The sequence below is a fragment of the Phocoena phocoena genome, chromosome X (genome assembly GCF_963924675.1).
Source record: "Phocoena phocoena chromosome X, mPhoPho1.1, whole genome shotgun sequence".
Lineage (NCBI taxonomy): Eukaryota > Metazoa > Chordata > Mammalia > Artiodactyla > Phocoenidae > Phocoena > Phocoena phocoena.
The window spans coordinates 117,717,890-117,736,390 of record NC_089240.1 but is presented as its reverse complement, the minus strand read 5'-3'; the positions used below and the strand labels follow the sequence as shown (position 1 = coordinate 117,736,390).

General features: G+C 39.7%; 1 protein-coding gene across 1 annotated transcript in view; it reads left to right on the top strand.

Annotated features, from left to right (window-relative positions):
- Positions 1 to 607: 607 nt before the first annotated feature.
- CXHXorf66 (chromosome X CXorf66 homolog) overlaps positions 608 to 18,501 on the top strand; it is a 29,304-nt gene continuing 11,410 nt past the window's right edge. The window contains 6 exon segments of the mRNA XM_065900277.1: positions 608 to 695; positions 1,645 to 1,728; positions 1,731 to 1,800; positions 2,848 to 3,107; positions 3,110 to 3,341; positions 3,432 to 3,679. Of these exon segments, the coding sequence (XP_065756349.1) occupies positions 608 to 695; positions 1,645 to 1,728; positions 1,731 to 1,800; positions 2,848 to 3,107; positions 3,110 to 3,341; positions 3,432 to 3,679 (982 nt within the window).

Below are 18,501 nucleotides of genomic sequence, written 5' to 3'. Positions count from 1 at the left end.
TCTACTTGAATATAAATTCCAGGAGTGCAAGAATTTTTATCTTGCTTATTTTAGGATCTGCAGCATTAAGCATGGTGTCTGGCATATAGGAATAGTCTATGTTTGTTGAATAAATTAATGATTGGACTGAGCTTCAGCCTGATGGTTAATAGCAGCTCAATAAAAAGGTTGAGGGGCTACTCAAAATCTTAATTTTACTAAGAAAAAAATCCTAAAAACTTATACCTCAAGACGATTTAACCTCTATAACACAGAAGACTACGACAAGGCTGCAGGGTGACTCCTTAACATTTAATAAGGAAAAATATTTCTTCAATATCTAGAGCTATCCCAGTTTCTCTACCTTCTCTAAGTACTTCCCTCTGTGCTTAATAATGTCCCAGTCTTCTTGATTCAAATTTGATAGAATATTTGATGTAAAGAAGAAATACATGATTAAAAGTCATTTGATAATATTTGTACACAGAAGCTCATGCCTCCCCATGGTGAGATTATGCTGTCAGAATATGACACAGAATGATAATGTCATAAACCCCTAGAACAAGCTGAACCATATCAAATCCAGTAGTTTCCTTGGTAGAAGAAGCATTTGAACAAGGCCCTGGACATGAATCTTTTTATTTATGTCCTAATTTTACCCATTTGGACAAATACTTGTTTAAATACAAACCAAAGTGATGAACCGTCTACTACAGGTTATGTGCTTAACATTAAAACTTAGAAATTATGATCTATTATATTATGCATTCAAGCATTTAATTAGGCAAGCTAGCTGTGTTTAAGAAATCTGCTGTTTCTTGGATGTTACTATTAGTAGGTCTTCAAGAATTTCTAGGACAACACCTAAGAGCTTTACTTCTGTGTAAAAATTCCAAGCAACATAGAAGCATAAAGAGTACAGACATGTTGCCCCCTTTCACTCCCCTTCCCCACCCAATCTACCACCCCCCACTGCACCCCCCACCAGCCAAATGAGAAAATGCTATGTGAATGAATGTGGCATGGTACCTAAGACACAGTAGGTTTCAAGAAGGGCTTTTTCTTTTTTTTTTTTCCTTTCTTTTTTTTTTTTTTTTTTTTTTGCGGTACGCGGGCCTCTCACTGTTGTGGCCTCTCCCATTGCGGAGCACAGGCTCTGGACGCGCACGCTCAGCGACCATGGCTCACGGGCCCAGCCGCTCCACGGCATGTGGGATCTTCCCGGACCGGGGCACAAACCCGCGTTCCCTGCATCGGCAGGCGGACTCTCAACCACTGCACCACCAGGGAAGCCCGAGAAGGGCTTTTTCTTGTCCTATCCCTTTTCCCACCGTACACATCCACATATACATTAACACTCAAGTGCATTCACACATGCAAGACATACACACACACTCAAAAACCTAGGTAATGGGTCGAGCAAGCCATGATGCAGGGGTAATCCAAGTAATTATACTCATTAGCCGGAGATACCTCCCAGATTTGGCTTCTAGACTGTGGCTGGGGACCTGATAGAGCGAAGAAAATAACAGTGGGACACTTACCATGCTTAAAAAAATAATTGATGAAGAGATTTGACTTTGACCTACAGTGACAAACCACCATCAAAGTGGAAGGAAACTTGGTTACCTGACACATTTTCTGGTGATACAATCTCTTTGACAGGAGCCAAGCACCGTGAATCAATGGAGACCAAACTGGACAATTTTAGGAGACATCTACTCATTATCATAACTGGTGTTATGATCATAGCTTTCTTTATACCTGTTTTTGCTTTCTCCATTATTACTGTATGAGCAATGATGCCCCCAAAGCAGGAACGTAAGTTTTACACCTTTGAATTAAGAATGCAAGGGGTGTGTGTGTGTGTGTGTGTGTGTGTGTGTGTGTGTGTGTATACATGTAGGAGTTTTCATTGTTGTTATGGTTAGTTAATGTTAACTTTAGACTTCAAAAGAGCTACCAACATCTTGTGGGTGGATACCTTCACTTAAATGATATCAGCTCAAATTATTTCAAGTACATTATCAACTTTAGCCAAAGCTGTCCCTTATTCAGGGTTCAGCTGAGCCCCAGGCTGCTAATTTCATTATAAATTGAGTCTAGGAAAAGAGGGAATGACTATCTGAATAAGACAGAATGAAAAAGGGGAGAGAGAAGGCACTGGGTCTCTGCATTCCAAAGACAATAAAACATTTTGGATAATCTACCGTTTTAAGATATAATAACATGAAAAATGATTAACTGTGTTCAGTGATCTCAGTCCCTGGCTTTCATACAGGAGGATCAGGCTGGCCCTGATATACTAGTTCCCTAAAAATTTCGCAATCCAAGGACTGATGACTGAAATATACCAGTGCTCCATTCCTTTGGTTTTAGAGGAATATTCTGAATATAAATATGTATGGAGAGAAAATTTGATGGTGTAAATATGATAGGAAAACAACGAATTTGGTCTAAAGAGTGTTTTTTTTATACGTGAGAAGTTGTGACATTTGTGCCTCAGTTGCATATCAACTTGTGACTTTTTAATAAAAAGTTTAATTTCTGGAATACATAAAATTATCTCTCTCCCTCTCAACAGTAGACTTGAAACAATTTTGTGTCATTCCATACGCAGACTATATGGTTATGAACTGTGGTTGAAACAGTAAAATTAAGAAAAAGGAAAAGCATTCAACATATGTTCATATCTGCAACCTGAGTCATGGCTTTCACCACACTCCAATTCTTACTGTGTTCAATTTTCCTGCTAGAGCCAAAAAAAGACCAGAAGTCTAAAATGACACAATAGCCTGTGTTTTCTGGTGATAGCAATAGTACTCTTGTGATTTAAATTGTCATGCTCCAAATTTTCTATATTTTCAGGGTCACGAAAGAAGGTGTAATGGCTAAGTCATCCAGGTCATCCAAAATATCATTCAGTGACTCCAAGACAGTTAGTCTGTGTAGTCCAGAAAAACAATCCATGCTATCCGGTACAGACAAGCTATCTGGGCTCTCAAGTCCAGGAAAGACATCCGCACCACCCAGTACAGAAAAGTTAATCAGGCCTTTGAGTCAAGAGAAGTCATGTAAGCCATCAAGTCCCAAGAAAGTATTCAGATCATCCCACCAGGAAAAGTCACACAGAAACACAGTCTAGAAAAGGCATGTAAGCAGGCTCATGCCCATAATCTAGTCAATCAAGTCAGTTCATCCTATCCCAATAAGGCCAACAGGCCACCTTGGCTAGCCAGTCTACAATATCTGGTCAGGCCAACCGAAACTCCTCGTTCAACCTATCCACAAAATCAAAGCTTGCCCAAGCCATCCAGTTTACAGAAACTCACCAAACGCCACAGACATCCTATTCTAAAGAGGTCAGTTAGTGCAGCTAGGGCAGACATATTATCTAGGCCTCAACCAATCAAGTCTTGTCTATGCTACAAGGAAAAATGCCTTGTTTGCAGAGCTGCTTCTGAGTTTTTTGTCAATAATATTTCAGAGGCGAAGAAGAAGAATACTCAAAACCCACCTTTTCCACGCGAACTGAAGCCTTTTTCCAGGTCCTTTCATAAGATAGATTCCAGACACAATGCACTCTGTGGCAATGCGAATGACAGTGATATGATGACAGACTACAGTGATGGTGACAGTGACAAGGAGATAACCATTATCTGCAACATAAAATGCAAGGAAGTCATCTATAAAACCACCCGTGAAATAATTAAGGGCTCAACAAAAATTAAAACCACCCATGAAGAAGCAAACTTATACCAACTGTTTTATGCTCACCATCCTTTAAGACCCTGATAGAGGGGAAATCCTCTTGGGATCACTACTGAGGTTAGACCTATCCATCTTGGAGGCAATTTACTTGAAAAATAGTAATTAAATGCATGACATAACAAATGATTTTATTATAATTATTATTGCATTTTAGAGGCATAAAGCTCTTTTGAGGTATCTTATTTAGATCTGGTCGCTTGGATGGGAACCATAAACACACACACATAAATATAGAAAGGAACTGCAAGATGTGTACCCTGGACTCCTTTTTCCCTTGGATTAGCCCTCAATTGAAGTCTCAACCCAATTAACCTTATTTTTTTCATGTTTACATACAGTCCTCACAGTTTAAGACTGTCTTTCTGTAGTGCCCAGTGCTTGGTGGAAATGGCTCTGTGTGCTTGCTTCTGGCTGCATTGGGGAAACTCCTGACGGTCATTTCTAATACCACTGCCTCCTGTGACTGCTACCAAAGTAAGGGTCCAGTCTCCAGCACCCACACCTGGAGTGCCATGATGTTAGTCTAAGTGTTCTAGTCTTCATAACTCTCAACAAGGCTTTTCATTCTTTTTGTTACCCTTCAAAATGATTTAAAAAAAAGAGTTTGCCCTGTTGTGCATTCTCAAAATGTCCCAGTTGGAGGTCTGATACCTACCCATTTTCTTCACATGGTACCTTCCCACTCTGAATTGGCACGGGTGGGAGGCCAGGGAACAACCTTGGAGTTATATTCTCTAACTTCCCCACTGATGAGAGGTTATCCTTTCCTTCTTCCAAGGGCATGGCTAAGAAAAGCAGACAAAGTCCTGGAGTCCCAGCCTATATTCTAGTACAGTGAGGTTACTCCCCTGTAACATATAGCAGGATAAGTTAAATGCCATAGCTAGCATATATTGAATGTGTACTATTTGCCAGCCATTGTACTGGTCTCTTTATGTCTTGTGAGTCTGAAGGCCACCCTCCCCTCAATTTTGCTGATTTACTAAAAGAACTCACAAGACTCAAAAGCAGGTTATACCCATGGCTAAGGTTTATTAGAGTAAAAATATACAGCCCAAGAGCAACAGGAAAAAGACCTCTATCAGGAGGAAGCTAGAGAGGTTGGACACACGCTTTTGAGTACTTACCCATCTGGGGCAACCTAGGACATGCTATCTCTCTAGCAACAAACTAGAGGGACATGTGCAAAATGTCTCTGCCCAGGGAAGCCTCCGCATCTGAGGCTTTTATTGAGAGCTGGTCCCATAGGTATATCATGGTACATGACCAGCCATGGCAAGTGAAACTCAGGATCCCAACAATGAAACCAGATGCACATCGTCAATGTTGATGTTCGTGCAAAGCAATCAGGTGTACAAAACATGATCATCAACCATTAACATAAGAATATTCCCACAGGGTTGGCCAATGGTCAAATCATGGTTCCCGGTCCCCTTGACATACAAGGACCAAACAACCAGACCTGCTGTGTTAACACTTTCCTCATATTTCACATATTTTATTTAATCCCCAACAGCCCCCTATTATATGGGGAATTATAAGAGTTAACCGAGACTCTGTAACGTTTAGCAAGATCACATTTATTAATTGGTTGAATCAAGATATGAATCTATGATTGGCTTATGTTCAAATTTTCATTATGCTGTACTGCCTTCTCACTACCAGTTTCTAGGGTGCCTGTTTATTCACAGATCACCCAATCCATTGGTGTGACCAAAATCCCTACTTGACCTTCAATCAATCTGGGCCATTTTCCTAACCTACCAGGAGCATATAAAGATGTCTTATGTTCATTCAGATCTGACTTCCCCATATCCTCTGCCTCTATTGGTGGTCCCCTGGTGGGATCTGTACCCATAAGGTCATCATAAAATTCACAGATGGCACAAAGTAGCTGCTTAGGTATAAAGGTTTTAAGAGATGGTATATACATTTAAAAAGCATTGTGAGAGCTACAGACTTGATTTCCTACTGGTATTACCCTTTTTGAAAGGATAAACTTTAAAGGGTTAGAATTGTTCTGGGTTAGGCTGGTCTTTTTAAATTCACAAATAGAAGCAAAAGTTCTGATCAGATTTTTACAGTTTGGTGTGAAAAACAGTTCAAACAAAAAAGTAGAACAAGTATAATGAACGCCCATATAAGCATTGCTCAGATTCAACAGTTATCACTACATGGCTAATTCTGTTTCACTCCTATCCATTTCCCTCCCATTTATATCTCTAAAAGATAATAAATTTTAAAAGTACATAAACACAATACTATTATCTCACGTAAAAATTAATAACTCCTTAATATAAATTATCCAGTCAGTATTCAAATTTCCCTATTCGTCTCATTTTTTCTATGGTTGTTTGTTCAGATGATGTTGATCAGTGTTTGACAGCATCTAAGTATTTTTAAATCAAAATTACAATTTCATTGACTAATGTGGCTTCATATTGTAAGATGATTTTGGAGTTAATCTGAGCTATCAGTAACCTGGAAAATAGCAAAAGTTGAAATTGTACGGTTTTCAGCTTAAATTCAACCCATGTCTTGGAAGGCAGAGCCAAATAATCTAAGCTCTCTTCTCTTTCCCATTTTTAAGCCAGAGACTTGTAATACTTTAAAGGCTGTGAATATTAATAGCTAATAAAAATGACTAACTGCCAGTGACATCCAATGATAATGACATCTTAAGAACAAGTTATCGGCATGAGTATGTATGTTCCTTTTTAAACCACACTTAATTATAGAGTAGGAGTCTACAGAATATTTGAAGCTCATTCAATGTGCAACATTCTAGGTGCATTAGTGGGGCTTTCACACATAAAACCAGTATAAAATACGTAATAAAAATAAGTACCATGCGTCAGAGAAGAATGTTAGCAAAAAAAAAAAATTTAACCAGTGAAAGTTTGTGCAAGCTAATAATTAAAATAATTAAGTCCTATCACTCCAAAGGACAGTCTTTGGCACTTTTTGGAAATGTCCTGATTTAAGTAAGAGGGCTCCGAATTTCTATTTCTTAGCCTTCTTGCAGCATTGTATTATCTCTCATGGTACCTTTCTCCTTCCTTCTGTCTTGCTCTCTGTTTATTTCCCGGCTCAGCAAGAGTCAGGGCCATATCTCAGTCAGTCCATGGCTTCCTTACATTCCCCTTCTACAGGGGGCGCTGTGAAGCCAGTTTCAAGCATGGCCCTTGCCTCTCAGACTATCTCCACTCTCTTTCCCTTCAATCCACATGCCTGACGCTCACCTCCAAAACTCATCCCTTCTTCCTGGCTATGGAACTGAAATTAATTATATTTTGTTCCTTATTCAGTACAGCTCTTTCTAAAAACCCATCACTTAAAAAAAAAAGTGCTAATTAGAGAAAGAACAAAAAAACCCCTAAGTTAGCAGAAGGAAAGAAATCATAAAGATCAGATCAGAAATAAATGAAAAAGAAATGAAGGAAACTATAGCAAAGATCAATAAAACTAAAAGCTGGTTCTTTGAGAAGATAAACAAAATTGATAAACCATTAGCCAGACTCATCAAGATAAAAGGGAAAAGACTCAAATCAATAGAATTAGAAATGAAAAAGGAGAAGTAACAACTGACACTGCAGAAATACAAAGGATCATGAGAGATTACTACAAGCAACCCTATGCCAATAAAATGGACAACCTGGAAGAAATGGACAAATGCTTAGAAATACACAACCCGCCGAGACTGAAGCAGGAAGAAATAGAAAATATGAACAGACCAATCACAAGCACTGAAATTGAAACTGTGATTAAAAATCTTCCAAAAAACAAAGCCCAGGACCAGATGGCTTCACAGGCGAATTCTATCAAACATTTACAGAAGAGCTAACACCTATCCTTCTCAAACTCTTCCAAAATATAGCAGAGGGAAGAACACTCCCAAACTCATTCTACGAGGCCACCATCACCCTGATACCAAAACCAGACAAAGATGTCACAAAAAAAGAAAACTACAGGCCAATATCACTGATGAACATAGATGCAAAAATCCTCAACAAAATACTAGCAAACAGAATCGAACAGCACATTAAAAGGATCATACACCACGATCAAGTGGGGTTTATTCCAGGAATGCAAGGATTCTTCAATATACGCAAATAAACCAACATGATACACCATATTAACAAATTGAAGGAGAAAAACCATATGATCAGCTCAATAGCTGTAGAAAAAGCTTTCGACAAAATTCAACACCCATTTATGATAAGAACCCTGCAGAAAGTAGGCATAGAGGGAACTCTCCTCAACATAATAAAGGACATATATGACAAACCCACAGCCAACGTCATCCTCAATGGTGAAAAACTGAAACCATTTCCACTAAGATCAGGAACAAGACAAGGTTGCCCACTCTCACCACTCTTATTCAACATAGTTTTGGAAGTTTTAGCCACAGCAATCAGAGAAGAAAAAGAAATAAAAGGAATCCAAATCAGAAAAGAAGTAAAGCTGTCACTGTTTGCAGATGACATGATACTATACACAGAGAATCCTAAAGATGCTACCAGAAAACTACTAGAGCTAATCAATGAATTTGGTAAAGTAGCAGGATACAAAATGAATGCACAAAAATCTCTGGCATTCCTATACACGAATGATGAAAAATCTGAAAGTGAAATTAAGAAAACACTCGCATTTACCACTGCAAAAAAAAGAATAAAATATCTAGGAATAAACCTACCTAAGGAGACAAAAGACCTGTATGCAGAAAATTATAAGACACTGATGAAAGAAATTAAAGATGATACAAACAGATGGAGAGATATACCATGTTCTTGGATTGGAAGAATCAACATTGTGAAAATGACTATACTAGCCAAAGCAATCTACAGATTCAATGCAAAATGCAATCCCTATCAAACTACCACTGGCATTTTTCACAGAGTTAGAACAAAAAATTTCACAATTTGTATGGAAACACAAAAGACCCCGAATAGTCAAAGCAATCTTGAGAACGAAAAGTGGAGCTGGAGGAATCAGGCTCCCAGTCTTCAGACTATACTACAAAGCTACAGTAATCAAGACAGTATGGTACTGGCACAAAAAGGGAAAGATAGATCAATGGAACAGGATAGAAAGCCCAGAGATAAACCCACGCACATATGGTCACCTTATTTTTTATTTTTACCTTTTTGCGGTACGTGGGCCTCTCACTATTGTGGCCTCTCCCGTTGCGGAGCACAGGCTCCGGACGCGCAGGCTCAGCAGCCATGGCTCACGGGCCCAGCCACTCCGCGGCATGTGGGATCTTCCCGGACTGGGGCACGAACCCGTGTCCCCTGCATCGGCAGGCGGACTCTCTACAACTGCGCCACCAGGGAAGCCCGGTCACCTTGTTTTTGATAAAGGAGGCAAGAATATACAAAGGAGAAAAGACAGCCTCTTCAATAAGTGGTCCTGGGAAAACTGGACAGCTACATGTAAAAGAATGAAATTAGAACACTCCCTAACACCATGCACAAAAATAAACTCAAAATGGATTAAAGACCTAAATGTAAGGCCAGACACTATCAAACTCTTAGAGGAAAACATAAGCAGAACACCCTATGACATAAATCACAGCAAGATCGTTTTTGACCCACCTCCTAGAGAAATGGAAATAAAAACAAAAATAAACAACTGAGACCTAATGAAACTTCAAAGCTTTTTCACAGCACAGGAAACCATAAACAAGACCAAAAGACAACCCTCAGAATGGGAGAAAATATTTGCAAATGAAGCAACTGACAAAGGATTAATCTCCAAAATTTACAAGCAGCTCGTGCATCTCAATAACAAAAAAACAAACAACCCAATCCAAAAATGGGCAGAATACCTAAATAGACACTTATCCAAAGAAGATATACAGATTGCCAACAAACACATGAAAGAATGCTCAACATCATTAATAATTAGAGAAATGCAAATCAAAACTACAATGAGATATCATCTCACACCGGTCAGAATGGCCATCATCAAGAAATCTAGAAACAATAAATGCTGGAGAGGGTGTGGAGAAAAGGGAACCCTCTTGCACTGTTGGTGGGAATGTACATTGATACAGCCACTGTGGAGAACAGTATGGAGGTTCCTTAAAAAACTACAAATAGAACTGCCATATGACTCAGCAATCCCACTACTGGGCATATACCATGAGAAAACCATAATTCAAAAAGAGTCACGTACCAAAATATTCATTGCAGCTCTATTTATGATAGCCTGGAGATGGAAACAACCTAAGTGTCCATCATCAGATGAATGGATAAAGAAGATGTGGCACATATATACAATGGAATATTACTCAGCCATAAAAAGAAACGAAACTGAGTTATTTGTAGTGAGGTGGATGGACCTAGAGCCTGTCATACAGAGTGAAGTAAGTCAGAAAGAGAAAAACAAATACCGTATGCTAACATATATATATGGAATCTAAGAAAAAACAAAGAAAAGGTCATGAAGAACCTAGGGGTAAGACGGGAATAAAGACACAGACCTACTAGAGAAGGGACTTGAGGATACGGGGAGGGGGAAGTGTAAGCTGTGACAAAGTGAGAAAGTGGCATGGACATATATACACTACCAAACGTAAAATAGATAGCTAGTGGGAAGCAGCCGCATAGCACAGGGAGATCAGCTCGGTGCTTTGTGACCACCTAGAGGGGTGGGATTGGGAAGGTGGGAGTGAGGGAGACGCAAAAGGGAAGAGATATGGGAACATATGTATATGTATAACTGATTCACTTTGTTATAAAGCAGAAACTAACACACCATTGTAAAGCAATTATACTCCAATAAAGATGTTTAAAAAACATAGTGCTAAAAGGTCAGATTTCAAACATTTCTCACATATAATACTTTCTACGTGAAATTATATAAGCATGGAAATTAACTCAACATTGTAAATCAACTATACTTCAATAAAACTTAAAAAATAAAAAAATTTACAAATGAAAAAAAATTTATAAAAAGAAATTAAAGAAGCATGGAGCTGAAAGGATGCTTAGGGATCCTCTCTTCTAGCTCCTGTCGGGAGGGGCAGCTGTGAAGAGCTGAAGGAATGCTCATTCAGCAAGAAGACCACTTTTTTTTTTTTTTTTGCCGTATGCGGGCCTCTCACTGTTGTGGCCTCTCCCGTTGCAGAGCACAGGCTCCGGACGCTCAGGCTCAGCGGCCATGGCTCACGGGCCCAGCAGCTCCACGGCGTGTGGGATCTTCCCGGACCGGGGCATCAACCCGTGTCCCCTGCATTGGCAGGCGGACTCTCAACCACTGTGCCACCAAGCAAGCCCCAAGAAGACCACTTTTCACCAGGGTTGAGGAGACATGTGCCAGGATCACAGATTTTTAAGTGGCCACAGAGAAGTGATATACCAGATGTGGGATGTTTATGACGGTGTCAAGCAAGGACTTACTTAAAGTCTTCAACTTTATCGGTTCTCAAAATCCTGCTGACCCTGCCACTGTGCAATCCCTAAGAATTAGAAGCAGCAAAGGAAGGGAATTAGAAGTAGGAAAAAAGCTTTGTGGGAGCTTCAGTCAAATATCTCCTTAACGGTAACCTATATACAACCCACAATTATTCCTCTGCTGTTGCAACCTTAGAAAACAAGGGCTAATCATGATTAATTAGTTTTGCAATTATTTATATAATGCATAGAAAGGGCCTCTTTGAAATAAGCAAGGGCTAATTATAGCTTACATCTAAGAACTTTCAGGTAGTGCTGCTTGAGGATAATTCTACTTAGAATTATTCCCTTATGTGCCTGAATCAAAATAACATTGAAGACTGCTAAAGGAGATGAAGAAATAAATTGCCGTAAATCTGTCGTATATAAGTATTTTACTTTAAAAAATAAAATATAGGAACTATACAGTCATTTTTCCCTGAATAGTAGAAATTTGCTGATAATAACAAATTCATATATATCCTCTTTCATCAAACTCTTCCCTTAGTCACCAATTTTCCTAGCAAAGTGGACTATTTTTTAATGTCATATTAAAATTATCAAAAGGCTGGGAATGTAAGTTGGTGCAGCCACCGTGGAAAACAGTACGGAGAGTCCTCAGAAAACTAAAAATAGAATTACCGTATGGTCCAGCAATCCCACTCCTGGTCATATATCCAGACAAAACTATAATTCAAAAAGATACATGCACCTTTATGTTCGTAGCACCACTATTCACAATAGCCAAGACATGGAAACAACCTAAATGTCCATCGACAGATGAATAGATAAAGAAGATGCGGTACATATATACAATGGAATATTACTCAGCCGTAAAATGGAATGAAATAATGTCATTTGCAGCAACATGGATGGGTCTAGAGACTGTCATACTGAGTGAAGTAAGTCAGACAGAGAAAGACAAATACCATATGATATCACTTATATGTGGAATCTAAAATATGACACAAATGAACTTATCTACAAAACAGAAACAAACTCACAGTCATAGGAAACAGACTTGTGGTTGCTAAGGGGGAGGGAGGTGGGTGAGGGACGGAGTGGGAGTTTGGGGTTAGCAGATGGAAGCTATTATATATAGAATGGATAAACAACAAGGTCCTACTGCATAGCACAGGGAATTATATTCAGTACCTGTGATAAACCATAATGGAAAAGAATATACATATATATATATATATGTATAACTGAATCACTTTGCTGTACAGCAGTAATTAACACAACATAGCAAATCAACTATAATTCAATTTTTAAATGTTTTTTAAAAATTTTAACAAACATATGGTTACCAAATGTGAAAGGAAGAGGGGGGATAAATTAGGAATTTGTGATTAACAGATACAAACTACTACATATACATAAAATAGATAAGCAACAAGGATTTACTGTATAGTGCACGGAATTATACCCAATATCTTGTAATAACCTATAATGGAAAAGAATTTGAAAAAATATATATATGACTGAATTTGCTGTACACCTGAAACTAACACAATATTGTAAATCAACTATACTTCAATTTTTAAAAAATAGAACGTTACTAAGCTACTTACCTTTAATTTCTACATGTTTATATAAATAAATATAAAGGTATTCACAGCAAAGTGAAATAAAATTCTAAGGTACTACAGGACTAATGGCAGATATTCTAAGTTATTAACAATAAAGGCAGTCAACTCGATATTTGTTCAAAAAAGGAATATAGCACTGTTGTGTAAACAAGTCTCTTTTATAAACCTTAGTTTCACTGAAAGAACAGTGATGACAAAGTGAAATTGTCAAAAATAAAGCCTTCTATGCTGATCTCTTGAGGTTACTTACAGGAAAAAATAAGAACATATTACAAAGTCACTTAAAAAATTAAAGCAGTGTGGGGTAAGGTATTTCAGGATCCGTATGCCAATTGCTAGACTCGTGAATTGTCGGGAAACCAGTCTGGACTACCATACACTAATTCAAGCCACTTTTTTTTCATTACTATTAAATGCACTAAACCATGTAAGTCTAAAATAGAGATTTATGGTGCTCTAGAGCTTTAAACCACTTTTATGTTGTAGCCAGTCTCCCAAAGAACACCTCCCCTATTCATTAACTAGGTACTGGATGCTGGACTGGAGGGAAAAAATATTTTTTCGTGACCATAACATCCCATGGGTCCTATATATATATATATATATATATATATATATATATATATATATGCCAGATTTTGTGGTTTATTTTCTTTCTCTAAAGCTCACATTCTGTGGTACACTTCTGTTCTACCACAGGTAATATGGATCAAGTTTTATTCAGGCATACGAGGCCTCAGAAGGTCTCCCACACAAACATCCACATTGAAACACTTTTGTAAGAAGTACTCAGATAAGAGGAAAAAACAAATCCAGGAGATGCTGCGAGGGATATGAGGTTTACAAGTGATGGAATACCTTGGCATTATGTGTTGAATTGTGCCCCTCCCCCAAATTCCTATGTTGAAGTCCTAACCCCCAGTACTTCAGAAAGTGACTATTTGGAAACAGGGTCACTGCAGATGTAATTAGTAAAGATGAGGACATATCATACTAGGGTGGGCTCCTAATTCAACATTACTGGTGTTGTTATAAAAAGGGGAAAGTTGGACCCAGACAAGCAAACAGAGAGAATGCCACATGAAGATGAGAGTTATGCTGCCACAAGCCAAGGAACTACCAGAACTGAGGAGAGAGGCCTGGAAAAGATCCTTCCCTGGTGCCTTCAGAGGAGGGCATGGCCCTACTGACAACTCCATCTCAGATGTCTAGCCTCTAGAACTGTGAGCTAATAAATCTCTGTTGTTTCAGCCACCCAGTTTTTGGTACTTTGTTATGGCAGCCGTAGGAAACTAATACACTTGGTGAAGTTTGCTATTGCCTTAAAAATGGCTAAGACCAAATAATGGAAAAATAAGAGAGGAGTACTAGGGAGGAAGTGTCCTTTCCCACCCCATCCCTTGCATCGCCTCCTCCCCACAGGAAAAGGAGTGACTAATCTGATTGTACAGAGTTAAACTGCATTAGGTCACACATCACTAGTAGGTAAGGTCACTATCTTGAAAGGTGATTCGTGTTTGCTATGCTCTCTGTACAACCTGTGACTTGATATGTGACGCAGCTCTGGGGTCCTCATCCATTTTGCTGGTTGGGTAAGTGGACTAGAGTCTGATTTAAAAGTCTAGTCATCTCTCTCTCTTTCCCTCTCTTCTGTCTTCTCTCTCTCTCTCTTCCTTCTCTCTCTGCACATGAATATGCAGGTGAGTGTCAAGATGACAATTCCACTGGAAAGTCAGAGGCCCCCTTTTTTCTTTTTTTTGTGGTACGCGGGCCTCTCACTGTTGTGGCATCTCCTGTTGCGGAGCACAGGCTCCGGACGCGCAGGCTCAGCGGCCATGGCTCACGGGCCCAGCCGCTCCGCGGCATGTAGGATCTTCCCGGACCAGGGCACAAACCTGTGTCCCCTGCATAGGCAGGCGGATTCTCAACCACTGTGCCACCAGGGAATCCCCAGAGGCCCCCTTCTTAAGTCACAAGTTTAAGCTGCATCCACAATCTACCTCTTAACAGCACTCTGTGTTGGGTTATTCGGTCTTGGCCAGCCATTAATGAATAAATCAATCATCTGTAATCAGTACTTTGTTTCTGATTTGGTTATTGAAGAGGAATGAGTGGTCCCCAAAGCCCTAAACAAATCCTACCCAAGAAAGTAGAGATGACAGTCAAAAGAAAGAGGAGACACCAATTCAACTTCTTTTGAAGAGACTCTTCCAGGAAAGTCATTTTTTGAAATTGTGGCATTTGTCATATACTCATGGTGCTCCAAACACTCTACTGAGTGATGTGCATAAAATTAACATGAGTCAGACTCTGCCCCTAAACAGCTTCTATCCTGTGGAAGAGAAAATCCACCCACTCCCCAAAAAAATCTGTCCTAAAATCAGTCTGGAAGGAAAAAACAAGTCTTCAAAAATAGAGCCAATAAGAGTAGAACATGCAATATTCTAAACATGGACTACTGCTATGGCCACACTGAATCTCTGCTAGTTAGAGATATTTTAGTTTAGGATTTTTACCCACCCTCTAAGGGTAACAGCTACTGACTTACTAGAAAACATTTCACTGTACCAGCTCAAGGGATAAGTGTAAGAGAGGACTTGCGGATAGGTTGCTAGATTTAGCATATAAAACACAGGATATCCATTTACGTTTGAATTTCTCGTAAACAATGAGTAATTTGGGGGGCATGCATATGTCAAAGAATATTCATAGTTTATCTGAAATTCAAATTTAATGGGGCCTCCTGTATTTTATCTGGCAACTGCACTCAGGGAGGACAAAAAGAATATATGTGAACAGATTAGATAGTCAATTTGCCCACCGAGACCCAACTTCTTCAGGTTTCATCTGGCATGTTCATAGCTCTGGGAGGGACAGTCCTTCACACAATCAGAGTCCACTGTCTTTACCCTGACTGAACCAAAATTAGACAACTGACATCCTAGAAGCACATAAATTAGTTGGCTGTTAGATTTGGTCTCTTGAGAATTTTCAATAAGAGACACAGAGACTCTGGTGAGAGGACTATGTGGATGCTTGAATTAAATAACAGAGTCAGGCTGAGAAGGCAGTTAGGTAGAAAGTAGAGATGATAGTCAAAAGAAAGAGGGGACCTCCCTGGCGGTCCAGTGGTTACAACTCCACACTTCCACTGCAGTGGGCACGGGTTTGATCCCTGGTCGGGAAACTAAGACCCCACATGCCAAAAACAAACAAAACCAACAAAAAAAGAAAGAGGAGATAGAAGCATAGAAGAGAGATACTACGTGGTGAGAGAAAGAGCGCGCAACCTCAGTTTCTGCTAGCCAATTCCAGTTTCAATCATTCTGCGGCCTGGCTGTACTTCATAGACCAGATACCTATAATACTGTCTGTCATATTCTTATAATAAATTTCTCCTTCTTAAGGTAGCTTGAATGAGTTTCTACTCGCTGACATCACTGATCCTTGAGTAAGGAACGGTATGACCTCTCAAGGATAGAACAAGAATGACAAATGGCTTTCATCTCAGGTGACTAGTCTGATCTATTTACATAGCTGTGTACAGGGCTGGACTGCAAAAGGTTATGGGATTACTCCAAATTCACTGACAAAGATGCCAAGATAGACTAGCACTGTCTGCTGTGAAGTGGGAGCAGGAAGTGGCAAAAGACATGTCATATATTTGCCATCCCAGCAGTCGAGGAAGAAATTGAAATAAGTGTAGGTCTTCTTCTAAAAGACGCCAAAGATCATTGTGGAACTACATTATGGAAATATGAGGTACACAAAATATACAAAATTTCATTACCTATCATCACAGCAGTTTGCTGAACTTTTGCATTTTCCTATCTCTTCTTCATACTTATGTGATCCTTAATTTCTTTCTATGGAAGGTCACCAATAGAAATAAATACGAATCAACTATTTTCCTGGAAGGCTGCATTTGGACTATGTTGGTATTTAAACAGTTCATGGAAAAATATGCCAAGGCTATAAATAAATTCTCTGTACACTTGAGATCATGAATATTGTTTATGATCTGGGCCAAGAACAAAAGCCGATTAGGAAAATTAGCATATATTGCCGAGGCAGCTGTGATTTAAACCACAGAAGATACTGACTTTTCCCACTAAATAATATTAACAACTTATATTAATATGGCACTTTTACAGACTGTCAAAAAGTGAAGTAGTCTCACATCCCTTTATTAAATACAAAATAGCCGATCCCAGGAACTCTGCACGTATTACAAATATGTACACCATCCAGGAAGCACGAAGCCTAAAGTGTAGTGAATCAGGGCAACTATCGAGAGTCCTGTGCTTTAGGGAACACCAGATTTCTGGTAGACTGATAAATAACTGAGGGAGGCAACCCAAAGGAGATAAGGAAGGTTATGACCTTGTAAGTACTTGAAAAAACTGTTCCCTGACAAACTGTAAACAATTGGTCCATAAACTCCACTCTACCCTTTTGTGACTTTTCTATTCCTTTAACCGAATTTCATTTGGACAGCAGTGTCGGGATGGGGAGGGGAGTGGGTCTGCTGGAGACCCACAGTGATTAGACCTGGCTAAAACTTCCTGCGGAAGCCTACGGGTCACTGGAAACTTGCCTGCCCTGTGGTAACATAAAACAGTCTTTAATGATGGGAGATTGCCCAGCAGTCACGGGACGACACAGAAATAGCCTGATTATTAGAGCTGAGCAGGAGTTGAGACATTACCAGTCATAGTCTTAGTACTGGCCTTCAGGAGAGGAGCTAATTCACTTTTTGTGAAGAATGACAAGACCATTGTTTCTTTGAAGTCCATATTATACCTGGTTGCCTGGGTGATTCTGGACAATCTATATGCACAGATACTCACAGAGAAGGAAGCAGCTTTACTGCGAGTGCTAATGAAATGTAGCGTAAGTGCTTAATTTATGTGATGGGTTTAGTCTTTTTGTCACGGTTGGGTGTTCTCTGTTACCCAGGATTGATTAGGAAGATTCTCATAAAGCACAGGTATAGTAGTATGTCGTAGGGGAGGTGGAGTAAGGAGGAGGTGTGCAATACTGAAAGGCAGGCCAATTGGAGCAGAAAGGAAACTTGGCCTTCCCCACAATTGTAAAGCAGAAGGTATGAGGCAGAGAAGTTGGCAGTCGCAAGGTGTGATTTGAAAGGCAGAAGGTGAGTGAACCCTCCCTACACACCCATATCCTTTACACTTAAATGCCACCACCATAGACTCATTACTTCGGCTCGGCGTTCCTCATTCCCTGTGGTTCTTTTTAAACACTTAAACGTTTCTTAAAGTCCTCAAATTCTTAAATTGAAGAGGCTGATCAGATCTCATTCCTCTGTCATAAGGGAGGACTGCAGAAGAGCACTGGGCTCTTGACACAGAGGCTAGGAAAAGGCAGTGCTAAAAGGAGGCAGGGGAGTTTGAGAAGGTCTAGTAAACACCTGTTGGGATGCCTGCCTTGCTCACCTCAATTGATTTCCTGTTTTGTTGGGAGCTCCCTTTTGAGAAGAGTCTCCTGGTTTGCTGATGGTTTCTGGTGGAGACTGAATGCCTAGCCAAGTGAGGATAAAGACACAGGCTGCCCATCACAGTGTTATCTCATCTGCCTGGCCATAAAGTCTGGGGTGCCCAGAAGTATTCCATCATCTTGTGGAAGGTGTCTATGTGGGATGCAGTCTGAGCAGGATCTGAAGGCATAAGTTAGTTTCCTAAGCAGGTGGCCCAGACTCC